Source organism: Nelumbo nucifera, chromosome 3, assembly GCF_055504915.1.
Source record: "Nelumbo nucifera cultivar China Antique chromosome 3, China Antique-T2T, whole genome shotgun sequence".
Lineage (NCBI taxonomy): Eukaryota > Viridiplantae > Streptophyta > Magnoliopsida > Proteales > Nelumbonaceae > Nelumbo > Nelumbo nucifera.
The window spans coordinates 27,343,333-27,364,729 of record NC_142651.1 but is presented as its reverse complement, the minus strand read 5'-3'; the positions used below and the strand labels follow the sequence as shown (position 1 = coordinate 27,364,729).

Genomic DNA, 21,397 nt, shown 5'->3' with positions numbered 1-21,397 from the left:
GAATAGAAATTAAGACGACACACAAACAGAAAAAAGCTGCAACTTTACCTCTACTTTGTGTCCTTCTTCCTCCTGCAAACCCAGTCATTGCAGCAGCTGGTGATTACAGCTTGTCTGTGTGCACTGTGCACTAGTTGCAGAAGCAGATACGGAGAAAGAACATCATTCTCACTCTACCGAGTTTTTCTCCAAATGGGTATTCGTTGGTTGATTCCTTGTTTGGATTTCCAAACACTGCGACTCTGTGAGATGAGAGAACCTTCGATGCTTCTCATCCCATTGGACCAGTCACATGACGACTTTGAACCTTCCTGCAGGAACCTCCTTTAGTTTCTTCTTCTTCTCTACTGTGAGTCTTTGGACTTTGATGAACCCTTGCATAACTGCATATTGTGAAAATATTTTCAGTTAATCTAACAAATCTCATTTAGCTTGAGAGGGCGTGTTGTGCAGTATTTATAGCTGTTACCCCTGGAATATTCAAATTTTTTCATGAATATGGAGAGCCTTGGAAAATTGGAATTGTACTGAGTATTACTTGTGACAGCAAGCTGTTTAATTGGTGTCTGTGACCTCAGAGAGATTTCAGCATCGTCCCATCTAATTACTTTTCCTCTCTTGCATGGAGTGACTTTATTGTCCTAGTCGTTCTATTCTTTCATTGCTATCCTGGTTGGCAGGGTGGAGGTTTCAAATTTGGATTTGAAAGTGAGAGGGTTTGAGCCTTGAGGGACTTGTTGTTAGGTCTCAGACTCAGTCTCTGTGGATTTAAACCTGGGGATATTGCTTCTAGTCCAGAGTCCCAGACTAAGAGCAGCTTGAGAAACTGCTGTTAGGACTTGGAACTGAACTCTGTCTCTTGTACCGAAGAATGTAAACATAAAGGCTGCATTTTGTTGCAGATCATTTGCATGGGAGTGCAAAAGGATTGAATGTACATCCTGGTTTATTTTTGCTTCAGATTTGACTTTGTTTTATTTATTTGAGAAAAATAATGTAGGAAGTAAAATGAAGTGACCAAGGCCAGAGAATGGAGGTAGGAGGGTTATCTAGAATGAGGTAGGACACAAGATGGAGATAGGAGAAGGTGATGCAAATTTTGCATCATTTATTGGGATGCAAAATTTGCACTGCCATATATATATATATATATATATATTGTTGATTTTGATGTTATAATCTCCAAAGACCAATGGTTAGAATTACATGGTGTTTAGAAGCGTGGTCTCTTTAAGGGACCGATTTTCAAGAAAAAACGTCCATGCTTTCAAGACCCGTTTTTCACAAAAAACTCTTCTATCACATAAGCAGTGAGCAATACTATGCTGTTTGGTAAGGTGATTTTCATCACCGTTTTTCATGTATGTGCTGACAGGTAAACACTACATAGGATATACATCATTCAACCATTAGGGAAAATGGTTCACCAATGCATGAAACACTAAATTTGGCATTTTATGCATCAGTGGGATCCCAATTTTTTAATAATCAGCCGAACCAAACAATGAGATACATGAACATTTATTGAAACACCTATGTGGATATGACGTGGCACTGTTTTTTTAAAAGACGGCTACGGTTCCAAACATCCCCTTATGAGTGACCTTAAATGACTTTATAAGAAGTCAACTTTTTTCTATAATGGAACCAGGCATTGAATAAGGACTGAGATGCTTGGGCTCCTTGACTTGTCAGGATCGGGAATTCAGATTTCGAGGAGGAGTAATACGACTTAATTGGACGTAAGACACGTTATGGGTATTCCACTGTTTTAGCCTTTCTTAGGGGTCCTGTGGGTTAGAGATAGGTACAAGTCTTTGCTGGACAAATATCAAGAGTTACATCCTCATGTACTTAAGGCTTAGACAAGTTAGACTCGATTTGGGATGAGGTCTAATTAGAAATATCAGATGATTGTATGCAAAAAAATATTAGGGGATCCCGAACCTCTCAAAGCTATTATTGAATCTTGACAAAGCCAAGGAGTGGGAGGTTGAGAAGAAGGTCGATATACAGATGGTTGCCAACGACTTCTTCCTAATTTCTTTCACTTCGGCTAGTGACTATGCTAAGGTCCTCAAAAATGGGCCCTGACTAGTTAATGGTAAGTATCTGATGATAGTTCCATGGAAGCCAGGGTTCAACCCCATTAGAGCAAGACTTGAAGAGGTGGATATCTGGATTCGTCTGCCGGGCTTAATTACCAATTGAGTATTGGTCAAGAGATGATCTTCAAATAATTGTCAAAGGTGTCGGTAAGGTACTCAAGCTTGATGATGATACCATTAAGTTATCGCGAACTGTTTACTACCCAAGAATCTGTATCAGAATTAATCTTACGAAACCTTTTATCCTTGGGATTCCACTTACATCTGATGATGATGAAGATAACAAGGTGAAGGTGTTTTATGAAAACATCTTTGATATGTGCATCAACTGTGGTTGGAGAGGCCATAAAACCCCAGATTATATGAAGAACACTCAGATCAAAAGTAGGGAAGGCTGGACCACTGTCTCTAGAAGGAAAAACCAAAACGGTTACAAAAGCCTATTCTATGAAAAGCATGGTTTTTAAAAAAAGAACCGGTGACCGAACCGGTCAAGGGTCCGGTTACCGGTTCGAACAGTCCGACTGTTCGACCCAAATGGCCGGCGTTCTAACAAAAAAAATTGAAAAATTGAAAAACGGTCAAAATGGTTCGAACGGTTAATCGGTCGGTTCAGCGGTTTGCTTACCAAAATCAACGGTTTTAAGGAAAAAAAGCAGTTTTGGAGGAAAACAGAACCGGTCATTCCCGGTTTTTCCGATCCAACCATCCAGTCCCGTCCAGTTTCGAAAACAGTGATGAAAAGCGGTGCCAGATTTTCAAGCACTTGGAGCGTTTCAAGGACAAAGCTTGGAAAAGGAGATTTAAACAACCCTTAACCAAAATAGAGCAACAAAGAGCAAGATTTATCAATGCAAGCCATGCGACCATTGAACCGGTGGCTCCATTACAGCCCAACAAACAGTGGGTTCGAAAGCCAGTTATGGCGGAGAGCAAAAAAGGTCTCTTCTTATCATCTTCGTAGAACTTGGAAGATATGATCAACAATAGTGGAGAAGATGGGAAGGATGAGTTCAATGAAGATGTGGAAGACGAAGAGGGAATGGAGGAAGACTGGAATGCTCAACTGCCCCAAGAGAATGATATGGAATTGGTTGTTGATCCAAATTACAGTATACCAAATGGTAACGCCATTCAACAGGAAAATGACTATGAGGGGGAAATCACCCTTCTAGAATAAGACAACATGCGTCTTAAATCCAATGATGTGAATGATGAGACTCATTAGCTGGAATGTGAGAGGGGCAGGGAGAGCAGCCCTGTAAAGGCAGGTTAAGGAACTTAATAAAGTTCATAAACCTAGTATCTACTTCTTGATAGAAACTAGAATTAATCCAGATAGATCCAAAAATGTTGTTAAGTTTTTTTGTTTTGATGATTTTTTTCTTGTTGAATCAGTATGATTCTCTGGAGGTCTGTGGGGTTTTTTGGAACATAAGTGACTAAGTGAGTGTAATCTCCAAGTTATTTTCTCTAATGATAGATGATCCATGCAGTTGTGACTGAAAATGGTTCTAGCAAAACTTGTTCTAATACTATTAATGGGGCTTGGTGTGTTATTTGGCAATTTCAATTCTTTTAGAAATAGCAAAAACAAGAAAGGGGGAGAGTCGTTCGTGCTAGTCAAATAAGAGATTTCAATGATCTTATTAATGACTATAACCTTATGGACTTGGAGATGAAAAGCCTCCAATTCACATAGAAAAACAAAACCCCATGGGAATGTTTAGATTGAGATCTAGTTAATGAGGAATGAAGGGTCATATTTCCTAATACAAGCCTTGTTAATCTTCCATTTCTTGCATTTGACCACACTCCTCTCTTGCTTAATACTGATTTTATGATGCCTTGTGGTCCCAAACCCTTTAGGTTTGAGACTATATAGTGCTTAGATCCAGAGTTAGAGGAAACAATTAAGCATGCCTAGAATTTCAAATATAATGGATCGAGAGCCATGCACTTTGTTAAGAAAGGAAACAATTTGGTTCAAACTCTTAGAGAGTGGAATAAAAAGAAATTTGGAAATATTTTAAAAGAAAAGCAGAAATTATCAAGAGGCTTGAGAAGGTTCAAGAACAACTTATTGAAAATAGTGAGATGCTTTTTTTTCAAATAAAAATAAATTTATTGATAATTTGAAAGTACATAAAGCCCAAAAGAGTCATATATAATATTTACATCAAACTTACTAGATTAGTAGGCAAAAAGATGAGCTAAAGTATCCTGATCTCTAGGGATATGTTTTGCTTGAAAGTTCTCAAATTTTGTGATATTGTGCATTATGGTTCTGATATGCATTTGAGTTATCTAGTTGCCAATGTTGGTTTGTTCTTGAATAGCCTGTATAACCTGTGCCGCATCAGAGAAGAGAGACATATGTTTATAACCTTCTTGATTTGCTTTCTCTAGTCCCTTAACAACTGCCTTGGATTTGGCAAAAAGATGAGCTAAAGTATCCTGATCTCTAGGGATATGTTTTGCTTGAAAGTTCTCAAATTTTGTGATATTGTGCATTATGGTTCTGATATGCATTTGAGTTATCTAGTTGCCAATGTTGGTTTGTTCTTGAATAGCCTGTATAACCTGTGCCGCATCAGAGAAGAGAGACATATGTTTATAACCTTCTTGATTTGCTTTCTCTAGTCCCTTAACAACTGCCTTGGATTTAGCATCTTGGCTTCCTTGAGCTACAATGACAATTCCTGGTGCAAATAGTAAGTGATTATCGTGAGTGTCTATGACAAAAGCTGCACTTGCACGATTTGATAATGGATTAAATTATCCATCAGCATAAATTTTGAGATGCTAGGAATCTATGGGAACCAACTCCCTCTGCATGTTTTTTGGTCCCTTGGAGTCCCCTATCTCAAGAAGGAAAGATGGCGTTTTTTGGAATAATTCCCCTGGTGAAGATGCCCCACCTTATGCCTTCTAAGTTTCTTTTCATCCCATATTAATCTCAGCAATATACTAATTTTGGATAAGAACAAGACTTGATATGGCCTTGTTAACTCCCTTTTGGTGAACAAGAGCCAATTATTTAGAATCTGGTGTAATGAAGCTTCTCCATTCTCCATGGTGATCCGGATTGATGCCAAGTTGAGCATGACACCATATAGCCCATGAATAGGAACAATGAAATAATATATGATTAAAGGTTTCTTGGTGTTGTTTACAAAAACAACAAAGCTTGTCATGCATGTGTGTGATGAAACCAAATTTATCCAACATAGGAATTCCTTGCCATAAAGCCTTCCACATGAAAACTTAGGCTTTATATGGGACCTTGAGCTTCTAGATTTGGCTCTAGTGGAAAAGATGTTGATGGTTTGGCATTAATAAATACTTGATAAGCGGATTTAACAGTGAATACTACATTATTTGTGTGCTTCCAAAGCAAGCAATCAAATGATAAGTCCGACTGAGGTGTAATGGATGATATATGCCTGATGATTTCATTTGAAAAATGTCTTTGTAGCTCACTAACATTCCAAGTGCCATCACTACTTAGAAGATGAGACACAGGTACTGTGTAATTACCAGTTATTTGGGTGATATGACCTGGCAAAGTAGGGACCCAAAGGTCATTTGCCGCATCTGTCTTTGACCCATTGTGGAGTATCCAATAAACATGTGACTTTATCACCTGAACGATTTGGACTGCTTTTTGCCGCTTTGGCTACAAAAATGTTGCAGTTTGGATAATATCTCTCTTTAATATAGTGGGCCCAAAGTGAATTTGCTCCATAGCATAATATCCAAACCTGCTTTGCAAACATTGCCTTGTTCATCTCATCAGCTAAATGGAGGCCTAATCCACCTTTTTGCTTTAGCAAACATAACTTAACCATGAGAGTAGTATGAGATGGGTGTTGTTGCCGAGATCCCTTCCACCAAAAATCCCTGCAAATCTTATCATATTGCGATGTAAACCTCTTGGAAAATAACTTTATGGCCATTGAATAACTTCCTCCAAAGAGAGGAGGCTTATTGGGCCTAGAAATCTAGAGTTGAATGGATCAAGTTAGGAGATAAGAATAACAAATTCTTTCATACAATGGCCACCATTAGAATAGCTAGAAACAAGATAGTTAGCATCAAAGATGATGAGGAGAATTGGATAAAGGATCCATTTGAAATCTCTAAGCAGTTCCATAGTAAATTTTCTCAATGTTTCCATACTAGGGGCATAAGAAATATTGAAAAGGCCATTAGTATTATTGAAAACTGTCTAAGTGAAGAGCAGAATTTTGACATTGGTAAAGATGTCTCGGATGAGAAAATTCTAAATGCCCTTCGTTCAATGAAAGACCTTAAAGCCCCTAGACCTAATGGCCTTAATGCTTTTTTCTTTAAAATATATTGGTCAGTTATAGGTGAATCAGTATATAGGGCTGTGAAAGCTTTCTTATACTCAGCAAAGTTGTGTAGGATTCTCAATAGAACATTTATAGTCCTTGTTCCAAAAAAGGAAAACCCAAAAACTCTAGACAATTATAGGCCCATATGTCTCTGCAATGTCATATATAAAATAATTTCCAAGATTCTTGTCAATAGAATTAAACCTCTATTGGACAACATGATCTCTCCATTTCAAAGTGCATTTGTTCCTCATAAGCAAATCAATGATAATATTTTGATTGCCCATGAAATGATCCATTCCATGGGAAGAAATAAGGGTAAGAGGGGAATGATGGCTTGTAAAATTGATATGGAAAAGGCTTATGACATACTGGAATGGGATTTCATTGAGAATGTGTTAAAAAGATATTGTTTCTATGAGAGATGGGTTGGATGGGTCATGGAGTGTATTCTATCTATATCATATCAGATTCTAATCAATGAAAAGCCTTCTAATGACCACAAGATGTTATACACAACACCTTCCAGCAATACATCTAAAACATCTCTTATACTTTTATGTTGTCATTCATAAGGAGATATAGTGTTGATGTACTAGTGTAGTGTCTTGTGCACAGATGTGGCTAGTGTCTTGTGATCAGCTTATCCAAACTCCTTTTAGGGTATTTGACAATATGGATTTAAGAGTTGACTAACTTTACAACTTGATTGTGGAATTTACAAGTAGAATCCAGATCATAAGGTAGTGAAACTTGGGCAGGTCTATTCCTGCTGGAATGGCATTCCCCACTTGAGGGAATGGCCATTCCCTGCCCCCTCCCTTAGGAATGAAATTTCATTCCTGCCCATTCGCATTTTCATTCCAATTCCTGTCTGAACCAAACAGACTATGGGAATGGACCATTCCAATTCCAATTCCAAAGGCTTTTGATTCTGATTTTGATTTCGATTGTAAACCAAACGGACCCCAAGAGTTGCATGAACTTGTTGTTTCCTAGAATATGTTAACAAAATAAAGAAATACTAGAGCTAGCACTTTTTTATCAGTAATACTAGACCTAACACTTGTCAATAAAATAAAGAAAACTACCAGGAGGTTGTTCAAAAATGCGTTATTCAAAAATGCGTTAAAGAAAACTACCAGGTGTAGGTGGTTATTCAATAAGTTCAATCTTTGGATGCTTGACATAAGGATTCCCTTACAGAGCACCTTGGTGCCCCTGTTGTACTAAATAAATGTGTTTCTACTTCCTATTAGGGAATTGTTGTTGAATAACATAAAAAAGAACTAGGAAATGAAAATGTCAAGCATATAAATGCAAACTAAACTAGATTTCTCAACTAATAACTGTGATAATCTCATCTTATCTCAAATTCAATAATATAGAAACTTTGATCAGCCTTTGTAAATACTAGTTGTCCCATTACTTGTTTCTGTTGGTAGAATGGAATCTATGAAGATCAGCCAAGCGAAAGTAGTATCATACATTTTGGGTTAAATTTAAATTTTGTATTGTATTTTCATTGTCGGTAAAAGTACTTCTTATTTGTTATATTTTTATTTAATAGGATTATATAAAATTGTAGATGTGTCTAAAAATTTATATAATTTTTTTTACTGTTAAAATATTATAGCATAGATTCACATGTTTGACCCAAACAGTTGAACCATTTACCCACCACCTAAAAAATCCAGTTTTGTTTCCAGTTTGATTGTAAAATATGTAAGTTTTTAACTATTAAAATTAATGTCCATAGATCGGATTAACAGAATTTAATGACAATAAACAAAAATATCCTAAATATAAGATTCAATGAGAGAGAGTGAAACTTGATACCTCAAATATGAGACTTAAAGAGAACTGAAAATTTCTGCCCTCACAACAGAGGGACCAAATTCAAAAAGAGAGTATTTCAATCAAGTAAAAATCCATAAGCCTTAGGAAGTTATTCCCACTTTTTCATTGTAGTGTAGATAAAGGTTTTAGAACATGTTTTTTAGCCGGTTTTTTTTTTTTTTGGGTATAAAATGAATAATCTAATCATCTTGTCTTGCCTGTTTTCAATGTTATAAAGCTATGGCAAAGAAAGAGGGAGACGTTGCAAGGTCAATTGTTCATCAGAAATCTTGGTCCAGGCTGCTTCAAATCTAAATTTTTTTTCTATTGAACTTCTTGAAAGAAGAGGTATAGATTGCAATCGGCCGATGATCACTTCTTCTCGCAGTTAGGTGCTTCACATGAGTGTGAGGGAAATTTTCAAGCCAAGAGGTGGAACAGAGACCTCTATCAAGGCATTCAAAGGATTAGTCCTGATTGTCTTCTGTTGGACCAAGTGAACGCCTGACCTCTAAAACCGAGATCAATTCAACCACAAAAGCTCTGTGCCTCTGTCATATGATCGAATTTCTTGATTTGTGTGTATTCCAGCTGCCGACCTCTACAAGGTCATTTGTTCACCTACCGTTCCAGTAGATCAGCTATATTATCTGAATCTTCACCCAGCCCTCTTCTCTATACTCATTGCTCCATAATATTTGGATTTAACGTTATGATTTTACAGAACCCAAGGCAAGTATATTTTATTGATTGATATAGTATAAATGTATCTTTCGATAGTTTTGCTGCTGTCTACTCTTCTTTTTCTTATAATCTGTTTTTTTTGTTTCAAGTCCATGGTCATGGAAAGAAATAAAAGAAAACTCAAATTGGAAACCTATAATCTAATCGCATTTTCTATAATTTGCATGCGAAAACACAGGTGTTGAACAAGAAAATGAGATTTAAAACATACATACGAGACCATAATTAGGGTGGACCTAGGATCTCCTGCCCATAAGATCCTACCAATAGAACATTACATCTGTACATTAGGAACATCTCCCCATAAATAGTAATATGTAAATACGGAAGATATTCCCAATGCTTTTAAGTGGGAATGGATTGGTAATGAACTGAAATTTTGTGTTGGAATTTTAAACTTGAGGTTAAGTGTTTGGATATATTTAACGCATGCATTGTTTGGGAATTGAAATCTGAATCTCCAATCCTTAGCGTTTTTCACAACTCCCATACACATAGGGGATTAGCCGATCGATATCCCAGTAGTTGAATTGATCACTCGGCACCATTTCAAAAAAGGAAGCAGAGGATCAATTGCAGGCTCTAGGTCACATGGGTACCTTGCTCAGTCCTCATTCTTGAGTCTTAATACCAAAGAAATACCCATAAGAAAAATATAATGCCCCGTATATTGGGAACATCTTCCAATGATAATATCAGAATCGATGATGTCATCATCGCCATCGGGAGATGTTTCCAATACACGACGGAGATGTGCTGTGGGGTATTGTGGGATGAGATGTGATCTCTACTACATCGTTAATAAAAGAAAAAAAATAATAATAATAACAATAAAATAATAATAATGGTTTAATTCATGGATTTTAAAATTGAATCGGTCAGGGGTCCGGTTACCAAGTCGAATGGGCCGACCGTTTGAACCAAACGCTCGGCCTGTTCTGACAAAAAATAAAAAAAAAAGTGGTCAAAACCGTTCGAACAGTTAACTGCCCGATTCAATGGTTCGCTAGCCAGAATCAACGGTTTGGAGGGGAAATCCAGTTTTTGGGGAAAATGGAACCGATCACCTGATCGGTTCCCTTTTTTCCAGTCCGACCGTCTGGTCCGGTCCGGTTTTGAAAACCATGGTTTAATTTATAGCTCCATTATGAATTATACAAATTTATAATAATGACAAAATAGGTAAATGTCCTTTCTATTTATATTTTAATAATCTAAAAAAGAAAATATAAAATAATTTAAAAAACAAGTCATGTGAGTTTATTTGAATTTTGGAATAAGATAATAAAGGAAAATAGAGAAAAAGGAATATTTGTTTAGAATATCTAACAATCATCATTAATAAAAGGGAAAATTCTCGATTAGTACCCTGTACTTTGGGGCTAGTGCCACTTTGGTCCCTAAACTTTAAAATGCGACAATTCAAAGCGTGACAATCTAGTGCCTGCTATTTACTTACTATTAACCAGCCGTTAAGTGGCATTTAAAAAAGACATAAATGCCCTTTGAGTGTCATCTGATTTTCTTTATCAATATCCAATCATTGACAAAAAACTAATAGTCTCAAATCTCTGCCTCTTATATTCAAGAAAGTTGGGGTCACGGGAATGCCCATTCAAATGTGACCCCAACTTTCTTGAATGGAAGAGGTAAGGATTTGAACATGTTAATTTTTTGTCAATGTTTAGATGGTTGATAGACAAAATTAAATGACACTTGAAGGACATTTGTGTTTTAAAAGTTTGGTGGTGATAGTACGATTTAAAAGTTTATGTTTATCAAAAATACGAAAAACCAATTGTTTACAAACTAGAGTGATATAACAAACATTTCAAACATTTTAGGCCAAGTGAATTATTGTTCATGTGTCACCCAATTGGAATGAGCTTTTAATTCACAAGAGTGTTATTGCAATCGACGTGCATTTGAATTTCCATATGAATTCCAGTTTACACGATCCAAATGCACCATATATAAGACCAAGAGATATGTTCTATAGATGCTCTAACGGTGAAAAAAGTAGTAATATAGGAATCTTTTGGCGACTATTTTGGTTTCCCTTTTTTTTTTCTTTATTTGTGTTCAAGGATAGAAAAGTGGATAAACTTTTTTTGGGTTTTTCAAATTTTAGTTGAGAATGGAAATATGGGATGGTTATAGGGTATTCCTGCTTGCTTTGATTTGCCGTGGATTTGAAATTGATTGATCTTGAGGGCTTATCAGGATGAAGTTGCTGTACCCCTTTTTTTTTTTGTGTGGTGGACAAATATTTGCACCTCTTTAGTCGTAATCCATAGCTAGCCTTGGCATGTGACAGCCTCCCAACAAATAGTACAAATTAATTAGCACAAAAACAGAAACACTAGTGGGTAGTGGCTAGTGCAATGCCCAAACAATATTTGAAGGCCTATCCATGGACAAGGATGTGTTGATGCCACATTAGAAATTGCTTTACTTTTTCAATTATTTATTAGCAAAAAGACTAATTAGCAATAAATCATTTATTTCAACCACTTTATCAAACAGCCCCCCGACTTCTGCTCCCACCACCACCACATTTAATTTCAACACAAACACACATGCGTTAATTAGCAGGTTTTTACATGCACACAGCATGCATGGCGAGCAATGGGTCCCGAGTAGACGGAAGAAGGCATAAAATTCCCTTGAGAAATTGGGAGGTCTCAAGTCTCAACTTTGTAGCTCTGTTTTGGCTCAGTTGCTTTCAAGAGTCCATATATATTAGCTGAATGCCCCTGTATTAATCAAAGTGTGTGTCCTACAACCAGTCTCAACCTCTCACTTAATTAGTGCATGGTTGGCATGCATTTTGTGTGGGAATTGGGATCGGATTGAGCTTTTGTCAAAATTTGAACTAACCTGAACCCAAAACAGTGTAAAATGCCAATGGTGTAACCTGCGAATCTGGTTAATGTACACATGATTCACTTGTTCACATGGCCACATATAACTGCATCAACGTCATGAGAATCCAGATTTGCTCCTCACAGCACTTTGGAGCCGCACATTCATGGGGATGGGGGAGATGCTTTGAATGCACACTGCACGGCTACAATGTGCTGTGTGAGGTGAGGACTGAGAATTTGCCTCATCACTGATTAAATTTGACTCCCATCCCCTAATTTCAATAGATACAATGTGGTGAGCCAATTTAATGGTGTTTGTTTTCAGAGATCTGATCAGCACCCCACATGCACTTCTCAGCGTGTATTGGGAACTTCTCTCGTAATCTTAATACATGATTGGGATGTGGGGCACGCAGCTGTGAATTCTTGTTTTCAATCCGTCACTCACCCGGCTTGTCTAATCGATGATTGGCCACAATCCTGACTTGGTTCAATCGGACTGGGTTTTAAAGCACTTTAATAGCTATGGAAATCTTTTTCAAAAATTGGAAATTGTGAAGATTCACTTCGCTTAATGGGGAGCTTGGGCTGCTGCCTGCTGGAAGATCATTTATGACTTAGCCCTGGCTTGGCCTGGCCTACAAATTTTCAGGCCTGGGTAGACTATTTTTTGGGAGTATTTATTTAAAAAATAAATGCTCAAAATAAGTGATTATTCTAATAAGGGTTTATGAGCATTTGTTGAAAAATCACTTATTTCAAACAAGGGTAGTATAGGTATTTTCTAAATGGCGTTATGGGCTAAGATAGGCCGAAAAAAATTATTTTCCAAACGCAAATAAGTGCTTATTAGTATGGTTTTTGTCTAAAATAAGTATTTATTTGCACTGTTTTCAAAACCGGACCATATCAGATGGTCGGACCGGAAAATCCGGGCCTGACCGGTTCCGTTTTCTTCCAAAACCGCTTTTTTCCCCAAAATCATTGATTTTGGTCAGCAAACCACTGAATCGGCTGGTTAACTGTTCAAACCGTTTTGACCGTTTTTCAATTTTTTTATTTTTATTAATCTTTTATTTTCTTCATCAGAACGGGCTGGCCGTTCAGGTCGAACGGTCGAACCGTTCAAACCGGTAACTGGACCCCTGACCGGTTCAGTCACCGGTTCATTTTTAAAAACCATGTTTATTTGAATAAACACTCCCAAACTTGGCCTAAGGCTTGGGAATTGTATATTATATAGGAAAATTAAAAATTTTAATTTCCCTAGTAAATTTTTAAGCTTTTTTTTTGTAATTTTGATTACAAAATTAAAGTAAAAAATTAATTTTTAAATATAAATACAATTAATTCATAATGGCCATTCCGGTTCAGAACCGGGGAGTCAGGTCCGGGCAGGCCTCACGGCCGTTAATACCCTGTAAAGACCTGGCCCATGATCATCCCTGCGCAAGAAGCTAGAAGCGTATGTGGTTGGCGATCAGCTAAGGGGACCCACGGATAGAGTTCTTTTTGAACCTTTGGAGTGGCATCATATAGGTTCGTGTAAAGAGATTCCAATCTGGCGTCATGAAACCACTCTAATCATATGAGGGAATCTCCAGTGAATCAAATCAGATGCCCCGCAGAGATGTGCGAATATGCGTAGACACCTGCAAGATTCGTGAGGATGCGCATCTTAGAAGAATTCCCTCGTTATTTTACTTCTTCCAGTTGGAGTCCTCCGAGTCCCAACTCAACCAACATTTTCATGAACCAACCTCCACTTCCTCGTCTCCTTCTCAAATTGTGCGCAGCAGCAGATCGCCTCGTCTCGCTCTCAGCTGGCGCCGGCAGGTTCCCTCTCACACTTTCTCTATCTGATTCGTGGTTTTATAAAAGCCTCCATCTTGTTCATTGTTTCTTCTGTTTGTAAAACCAGAGCTAATTTCATCTTACTTTCCAAAAAATATTTGATATAACTACTGTTTGCCTGTAAGCACCAGGAGAGTGTTGCTGTTGTTGTTGTTGTTTTTTTTTTTTTCTGATTGTTGAGCTTATAACCAGGATATATAACTGTTCAATCACGCTTCAATGACAGAACGGTCAACGAACCAATAAGTATCCAAGTTTTAAAAAGATAGAACTAATAAAGATTCTGTTGATGGGCATGGCCCCAAATCTAGTCTCAGCTGTATGTACAGCTGTAACCGATGTTAATGTGTTCAAAGCTTACACAGACATGGCTGAGTAATGATCAAATGAGATGGTTGCCAATCACTTGTGGGATTTAAGTTCGCTTGAGAATTGAAATACGTTTGTTTTGTGGGAAGCATATGGAAACTATAGAATCAGTTAACGCCTGAAAGGATTTCAAGTAGGAGAATCTTTAGGTTATAAATCAGCAACTTTTATCATAATCCACTCAACTTGCAAAATTCGTCGTTCAAAGGAATTTACACCATTTTCTCAATTTGGCTCTTCTTTATTTTGGCCCAGAAGACTAGGGAGTAGCAATTCATTTCCATCCCTAAAAATATAAAATGCAGCCTTGAACTGTAATTGAGAGAAGAGTGTCTTTTTAAAGGTTATGAAGATTATGAAGTATCGATATAAGAGGTAACTTATAATAACTACATTAGCATTCCTAATTTTGATTGAATATAAGAAATTACTTTACAGAATAAAATGCAGCTGAGATAGTGATAATGATGTGACAATAATAGGAAAGAAAGCCATAATATATGAGAAAAATTTTGAATCTGTATGTATTAACTGGAATACAGGATAATTTATGGGTAGTCATAGTGGCTGAAAAATATGAGAAGCAGCTAAGATGGTTTGATTTTGTGTGATGGAGACCCATGGTAGTACTTCTGAGGAATGATTTATGGAATGAGTAGTGACTAGTAAGAAGTGAGTTGAAACTTATGTCTTGATGGATGATACAACTCTTTATGGACTAGAATAGCAGAAAAGAATGCAAATTGATGGCATCATGAGGCTTGGACAATGATGCTGATAAAGATGATAACAATTAGTCCATAGAATATTGCCTATTGGAGACATTTCTATCAATGTGCTTCTAGAACTATGAATTTCTCTTGGAGCTTAACACTGAACATTCTTTAGATATTTATTTCAGAAAATCTGATGCCATGTTTTTAGTTCATACAATAACTCTCCTGTTATTTTGTTTTTTGGCTAATAGGAACATTAGATTGTTGCTGCTGGCGTGCTTCTTTCGATAAGTAACTTCAAGTTCTTGGTTGAAATTTATCCATTGTGGAATATCAGCAAATAGCTTATGAGTCCCGCATGTTCATTGAGCCCTTGTAAAGCCCTAGAAGGGGTCCATGGGGTACATCTGTTGCCGCATTCTCCATTTGTAGTGGAAGAGATCCCTCAATATGGGGACTTGCATCACTCAACCTCTGAAGAAGGTCCAGCTTTCGGTGCTAATCAGAAGCTATTAATGCAGTAGGTTCTAACTTCTAAGATATGATCTATCTCGATAAAGAATGAAAGTTATGCTTTATACTGTTTATCCTAAGATATTTTTCTTGATAAAAATCTAGATAGATATTATCAGAATTCTGATGTTCAAAAATTCCTTACATATGCTTGTGTGGAGCAGCATATGTACATAAACTATAAAACTTAGACATTGGCACATGTCAATGACCGAAACAGATAAAAAGGTTGCAGACACAATGACCTCCAGAAGTCCAAAACCTGGCAAATTTATAAATTTCGTTTTTCACATAACATAACAAAAAATATATATCATCAATCTGAGTACAATATAGATATAATGTGCATATTCCCATTATAGTCAGAAAATATGATACATGTGTCACTGAAATCTGTCAGATCTAATGCATTGTTGTGCTTTGACACTTGAGAATAAAAGAAGAATAACACAGTCAAATATCAGAAACTAATATCCTTGTTAGATAGCATATAAAATCATATTAGTTTCCATTGCTGCAATATAATATAAAAAGTTAAGTTACTTCTGCTTTGTGTTCATCAGGCGACTTTGGCAGCAGAGACCACCATGCTTAAAACCCATCTGTTGTAACCTCCAAGGTATTCTTAATAGAAGTTACTTTCTTAATATGTTATATTAGCATGGTATGCATGATGCACTGTTTGTCCCAATGCTATTGCCTGGTGCATGGATTCCTAGACAAACCTATTTCTGTTTGCTCATGTTTTACCTCCTTTCCTGTTTTAGGTGATCAGAATGTCATAGAGACAATAGCTAATGTGCTTACATCACTTCCTTTTATTGCCCTTGGAATCCAGGCACCAAGGTAAGAAAGCAAGTGTTCATTACGATATCATTTGGCTTGAAAATTATATCATTCCTTCAATGTCCCTAAGAACATTTTACTGAGGTTTCAGGAAGAATTTGAATTGTACACTCTATGCTAATTCATTAGTTGGAGTTGGAGTAGCATCAATTTTATACCACTCCTCGAGGGGAGAACTGAGGAAGTACTTAAGATGGGCAGACTATACAATGATAGCAGCAGCAACAGTTGTAAGTTAGAGTTTACCTAAAGATCCTACATACAGTTGGTTATTTTATACATCAACTCATATCAAAAGCAACAAATGAATTAAGGAGCTCCAATGATTCTGCAAAGTAAATTGTTATCTAAATGAATATGAGTTTTATTCACATTCTATTATTTAAAGAATGTTTTTATATCCTGTTTAGCATTCATTCATGAATAATCAAGTGGAAAGTTGTAGCAAGCTTGACTACATCAATAGCACTTGTTTTTAGAACTAAAAAGGAATCTATTTCATTTTGGTCTCATCAAACTAATCTTTGATGGGTGCAGCTTGGGGAATTTAGGACTCTCTAGCAGTGTTGTCAGATCCAGGCTGCATTGGATGGTTGAACCACTGACCAGGTGACCCAGTGGCCTTTTCTGGGTCCTGGTTAAATGAAGGTTTTCATGGTTTGAATGGGATAACCCTTTGTTAACCGGAAAAGCTATGAGCCAGTGAGCATTCTGGTTTTCTGACCAATACGAGTCTGACAACATTTGCTATCTAGTATAGGGAGAGTATTCAGAAAAGGTGGTGGAAATATGTTGGTTTTGTTCTTAGAACCAATTGGCTGATGTGATTCAACCATGAGCTGAACTGGTGTCTGTGTTGCAAGAATTGCGAATAGCTAAATCTCTCAATTATTGTAATCTTCTGATGAAGGGGACTCTATAATAGTTGTGGACTGGCTAAGGAAAAACAATACTGGATCTTGGGTATAAGAAATATCATCATGGACTGAAGACAATCGGAAGAGGGAAAGAAAACAAGCTTTAAGTGGACACCAAGGTCTTCCAGTGGCCTGGTAGATGGGCTAGCAAAACAAGGAGCCACTAGGAATTAGTTGTTTTGCGGTTTGATCCCCTAAAGAAAATTGTAAGAAAAACAGATTAATGACTACTGGTACTAGGCCAAATTGTGGGGGGGGGGGGTGGAACATAAAAAATAAAAAAGGAATCTATTTCCTGCCTCATCCTCACTCAAGACCTCTTCACTGATGTGCTAACCAAACAATATTTCTCTCTTAGTGCATTTTAAATTTGTATGTGGACACATTATTTCATTAATAAATCAAGAAGTCTAAAACCAGGTTACTTCAGTATAATGCTATATCAGAGCAGCATAACTTGAATGGATGGAAGTCAATAGGTTGTAAGTAAAAATACCCTTACTCCCTCCCTCTCTTAGGTTGGAGAGCCTCTATTTAGTACTAGATTTGGCTATATTAGAGAAGTTTTCATTCAGCTTCTCTTTGGAGTTTGGTTTTTTGTAGGGGTAACAGATATTCTGAAATTCTAATTTTATACCTTTTATTTTATACTATAAATGTGAATTCATTTCTGAAAATAAAGAATATTATAGGGTCTAATCCGTAGAAAAGCATAGCATTTACCCAATTACCCTTAAAATTGTTTTTCATGATATTCTAAGTTTTTTCTTATCTCCTTCCTAGGTTGATTGGGTGTTTTTGATTACTTTTAGAATGAAGGCTTTTGGTTGTTATATTGCTCATTAAAACATAAAATACTTATGCATCTGTGGAATATGTTCATATCTAATAGGGAGTTGGTAAAATCATATATTTCTGCATTGTAATTTTTCCACTGTTGCATGGACACAGATACAAGAGTCAGAACCCGATGCATGTCCAAGAATCTGGCTTGGCAATATGAAAAAACATGGACTCATGGACACGTCTATGGAAAAATGTGCACTATTAAAATAGTTCATATTTTGAATTCTAACATTATATACCTACAAAAATGTTGCCTTTGTTACCAAGTAACATTTGATATGAAAAATGGCATTCATCTTACACATTATCTGTTCATTTATGTCAACTAAGCTAGGAGATAAAAAAAGGAAATCTTACATAGAAGTTTCCAGAATAATAAGTAGAGTATTGGACCTCAATGCATGTCCTACATGGAAATGTCATTCATTTAGGAGAATCTGCAACACTGAGTGAAATATGGTGTTACTTCTTACATAGAAGTTTCCAGAATAATAAGTAGAGTGTTGGACCTCAATGCATGTCCTACATGGAAATGTCATTCATTTAGGAGAATCTGCAACACTGAGTGAAATATGGTGTCACTTCCTGATAATTTAGAAATTCCCCGTGTTCCCCTACTATATGATAAGATTTAATGTTGAATTGGTGCTAATGACCTTCAAAAGAGGGTCAAAGTTTTGTGGAATTACCTTCCTTTAGTTACTCATTAAGATATTTTGGATGAAAGCAAGTCCAGGGTATTTTCGTGATTGATCGTGTGCTTGAGTGTCAATTCAAAAATTATGGCTGTTCATTTTAAGGGTGACTCATTAGGCATTTAATATTGAATTGCTCAAGTCGATGCATTGTGTTGGATAGATAGTGCCATCATGATCTGGCAATATCATAAAACTGAACTTTGATGGGTATTCAATTGGGAACCTGGTCCTTCAGGTATTGGAGGAGTGTCTCTGGTGTCTTGGGATTTGAAAACTGTTAAACTGGAAATTGATCGGAATCTGATTGGGAACCCAGTAAAAAGTTCAGGTCAAGTAAGGAACTTGCCTACACAACCTACACAATTTCTGCCACGTGGAGGGATGATTAAAGGACGTAGCTGGTGATGGACACTGGACAGGCATCCTAATTTGAAGAGGGGGATCTAGAAGGTTCTTTTGAAGAACTTTGATGGTTGCTCCATCTGAACAATGAAAGGATATTGTTTTTTTATGGATTTTTCTTTGTGAAAATCCAGAAAATTATAATCTGATTGAATGGAGGCCTTTTTCTGATCAGGGCCATTGGTTTTTGATTTCAAACATATTAATTAATTTTGAAGCAATTTGGAGCAGTATAGAGCCTTCCATGGTGATTTCTCTGACAAATGCTTACCACCAGTTTTTTTATTTAAATTTTTTTTTTTTTTTGGGGGGGGGGGGTTGATTTCTGGTTAGTGATAAGGATCCTTTCATGGACCTTCTGGTATGCCAGATCAGTTCAAACCTCTTCTTTATCACTCATGTTGCTTTAGTCTTGGATTTGTTATTGTTATGGGATTGTTGTTCCACAACCTGTTTTAATTATCTTTACTTTTTGCTTTAAAGACTTCCCTAATTCTTGCTTTCAAATAATTCTCCTTCTAGTGGTATGAATAAATGAACATTTGTTGCAGTGTCTTTCAAGGGCACTCAGGAATGAGAATCCAAAATTGCTTATGGCAGCTTCTGCTGTTTTTCTTCCAATCCAGCCTTTAATGGTTTCAGCTGTACACACTGGTTTGATGGAGGTAACTGATGCTTTTCTCCTCCTGTAATTTATTAGTGTTTTATTAAAGAAGGTACCAATTTATTAAATTTATTTTGTTATGATGTTTACATGTTACATAGTTACAAATCCTTGTAAGTAATGGTGATAATCTCATATTCTATGGATTGTCTTATTGAAACTTGTAAGTTTAACTGTTCTTGCTACCAGATTCATCCAATAATCGTTTTATATTTTAACCATAAACTATATTATCCTTTCTTTTGCATTATACAAGCTTTGAGGTGGTAGTAAATGAGGGCAATCAAGAAATTAAAAAAAAAATCTAATATTTCCTTCAGTTTTTTTTTTTTTTGGATATATCATTGCTCCCACAGGGTTAAACTTGCAACATGTAACTGTCTCTGGCACCTTGGTTGCACTTTTTGCTTGAAACTTTGTTAAACCTTGTTTGTTTGCTATGACTTCTAAGCCCTTGTATATCTTTACATCCCTTGCTCATGACTGAAATTGACAGGGATGCTTACTGCAGTACTTTTTTCTATTCATTTTCTTCAATTGCCACTACATCCATCCTATACACATTTCTGTCATGCACATCCAGTCGTAGGTGTTAATGAGTTCCAAAACAGCACCTCAAATTCACAGGTGGACTAATATTGGTCATACTGAATGTTGGGAGTAACTTCAATTGAATGATGGATACCCAGTCTTCATCGGTGTCAACCCTCCTCTTGTCGATACTATAACATGCATGTTTTCATTTACTTGACAATCCTGAGTGTAGAGAAATGCTTCTTTGCAGCTTCACATTCATATTGAAGGCATTCGTTGTACTTAAACTGGTTTTCTTTCTCTTTTTGTTTCCTTCCAGGTAGCATTTGCAAGAAGAGCACTAAACGACCCTGATCTGAGGATGGCCCACAATGTGCATAAGATGTCATCTCTTTTGGGAGGTGCTCTTTTTATTGCTGATGATATATTCCCCAGAACTCCATATCTTCATGCTGCATGGCATCTTGCTGCAGCTGTTGGTGTCGGGACATGCAACAAGCTTCTTAATTGATCTTCAATCTACCCTGCATAAATGAATTATTCTCTATAGTTGTAGAAGCCATCATTATAGTATCTTATTTTCTACTTTTAATTAGGAACACATCTTAAACAAAATCAAGATTCATGCCCCTCGGTGTCTCATCACCCAAAAAAATTCATGTAGTTGTTAGGATAGGGATAGGTGAAAGTAAGATATCTCTTTTTGGACTTTATAAAATTCATGTAACTGAGAGAGGAGGGGACTGCCATCTTTTTTATCAGGAGCATGGAATCAACATGTTGTTCCCACCTATCTCATTTTCAATGAATTAGGCTTTGAAAAATCTCAATCTGCTTAAAGCAATTCTGTTGTTGTTATCAGTGTTTTTGTGCATCAGCTAAGTTAGAAATTGAACTTTTTTCCTGCTAATCAATGTCAATAAGATCATCCTGGATCGATTGGGCAACAGTAAATGGAAATTTAAATATTATTATTTGTTGTAAGAACTAAGAAGCATCCACTTTTAGATCCATGGAATCCAACTTATGGAGGTGGTCTTCGTATTCTTGCTTTTCATTACTTGGTGATAACTTTTCTGTCTCATCCTTCCCAATGTTAAGGCTGTACTTTTATTATAA

General features: G+C 36.6%; 1 protein-coding gene across 1 annotated transcript; it reads left to right on the top strand.

Annotated features, from left to right (window-relative positions):
- Window positions 1–13,616: 13,616 nt before the first annotated feature.
- On the top strand, window positions 13,617–21,102 carry LOC104601524 (uncharacterized). Its single transcript, XM_010264909.2, has 7 exons — window positions 13,617–13,755; window positions 15,110–15,378; window positions 15,935–15,990; window positions 16,139–16,217; window positions 16,309–16,447; window positions 19,632–19,745; window positions 20,598–21,102. The coding sequence occupies exons 2-7, from the start codon at window positions 15,206–15,208 to the stop codon at window positions 20,787–20,789; spliced, it is 753 nt and encodes a 250-aa protein (XP_010263211.1). The 5' UTR covers window positions 13,617–13,755; window positions 15,110–15,205; the 3' UTR covers window positions 20,790–21,102.
- The last annotated feature ends 295 nt before the right edge of the window (window positions 21,103–21,397 follow it).

What these genes read in the sequence shown, in the direction of transcription:
- LOC104601524 (XM_010264909.2), top strand. Translation starts at nt 15,206, where the DNA reads ATGAGTCCCGCATGTTCATTGAGCCCTTGTAAAGCCCTAGAAGGGGTC. An exon ending in TGATAGCAGCAGCAACAGTT is followed by an intron (nt 16,448 to 19,631) that starts GTAAGTTAGAGT and finishes CATTTGTTGCAG; the next exon opens with TGTCTTTCAAGGGCACTCAG. An exon ending in TACACACTGGTTTGATGGAG is followed by an intron (nt 19,746 to 20,597) that starts GTAACTGATGCT and finishes GTTTCCTTCCAG; the next exon opens with GTAGCATTTGCAAGAAGAGC.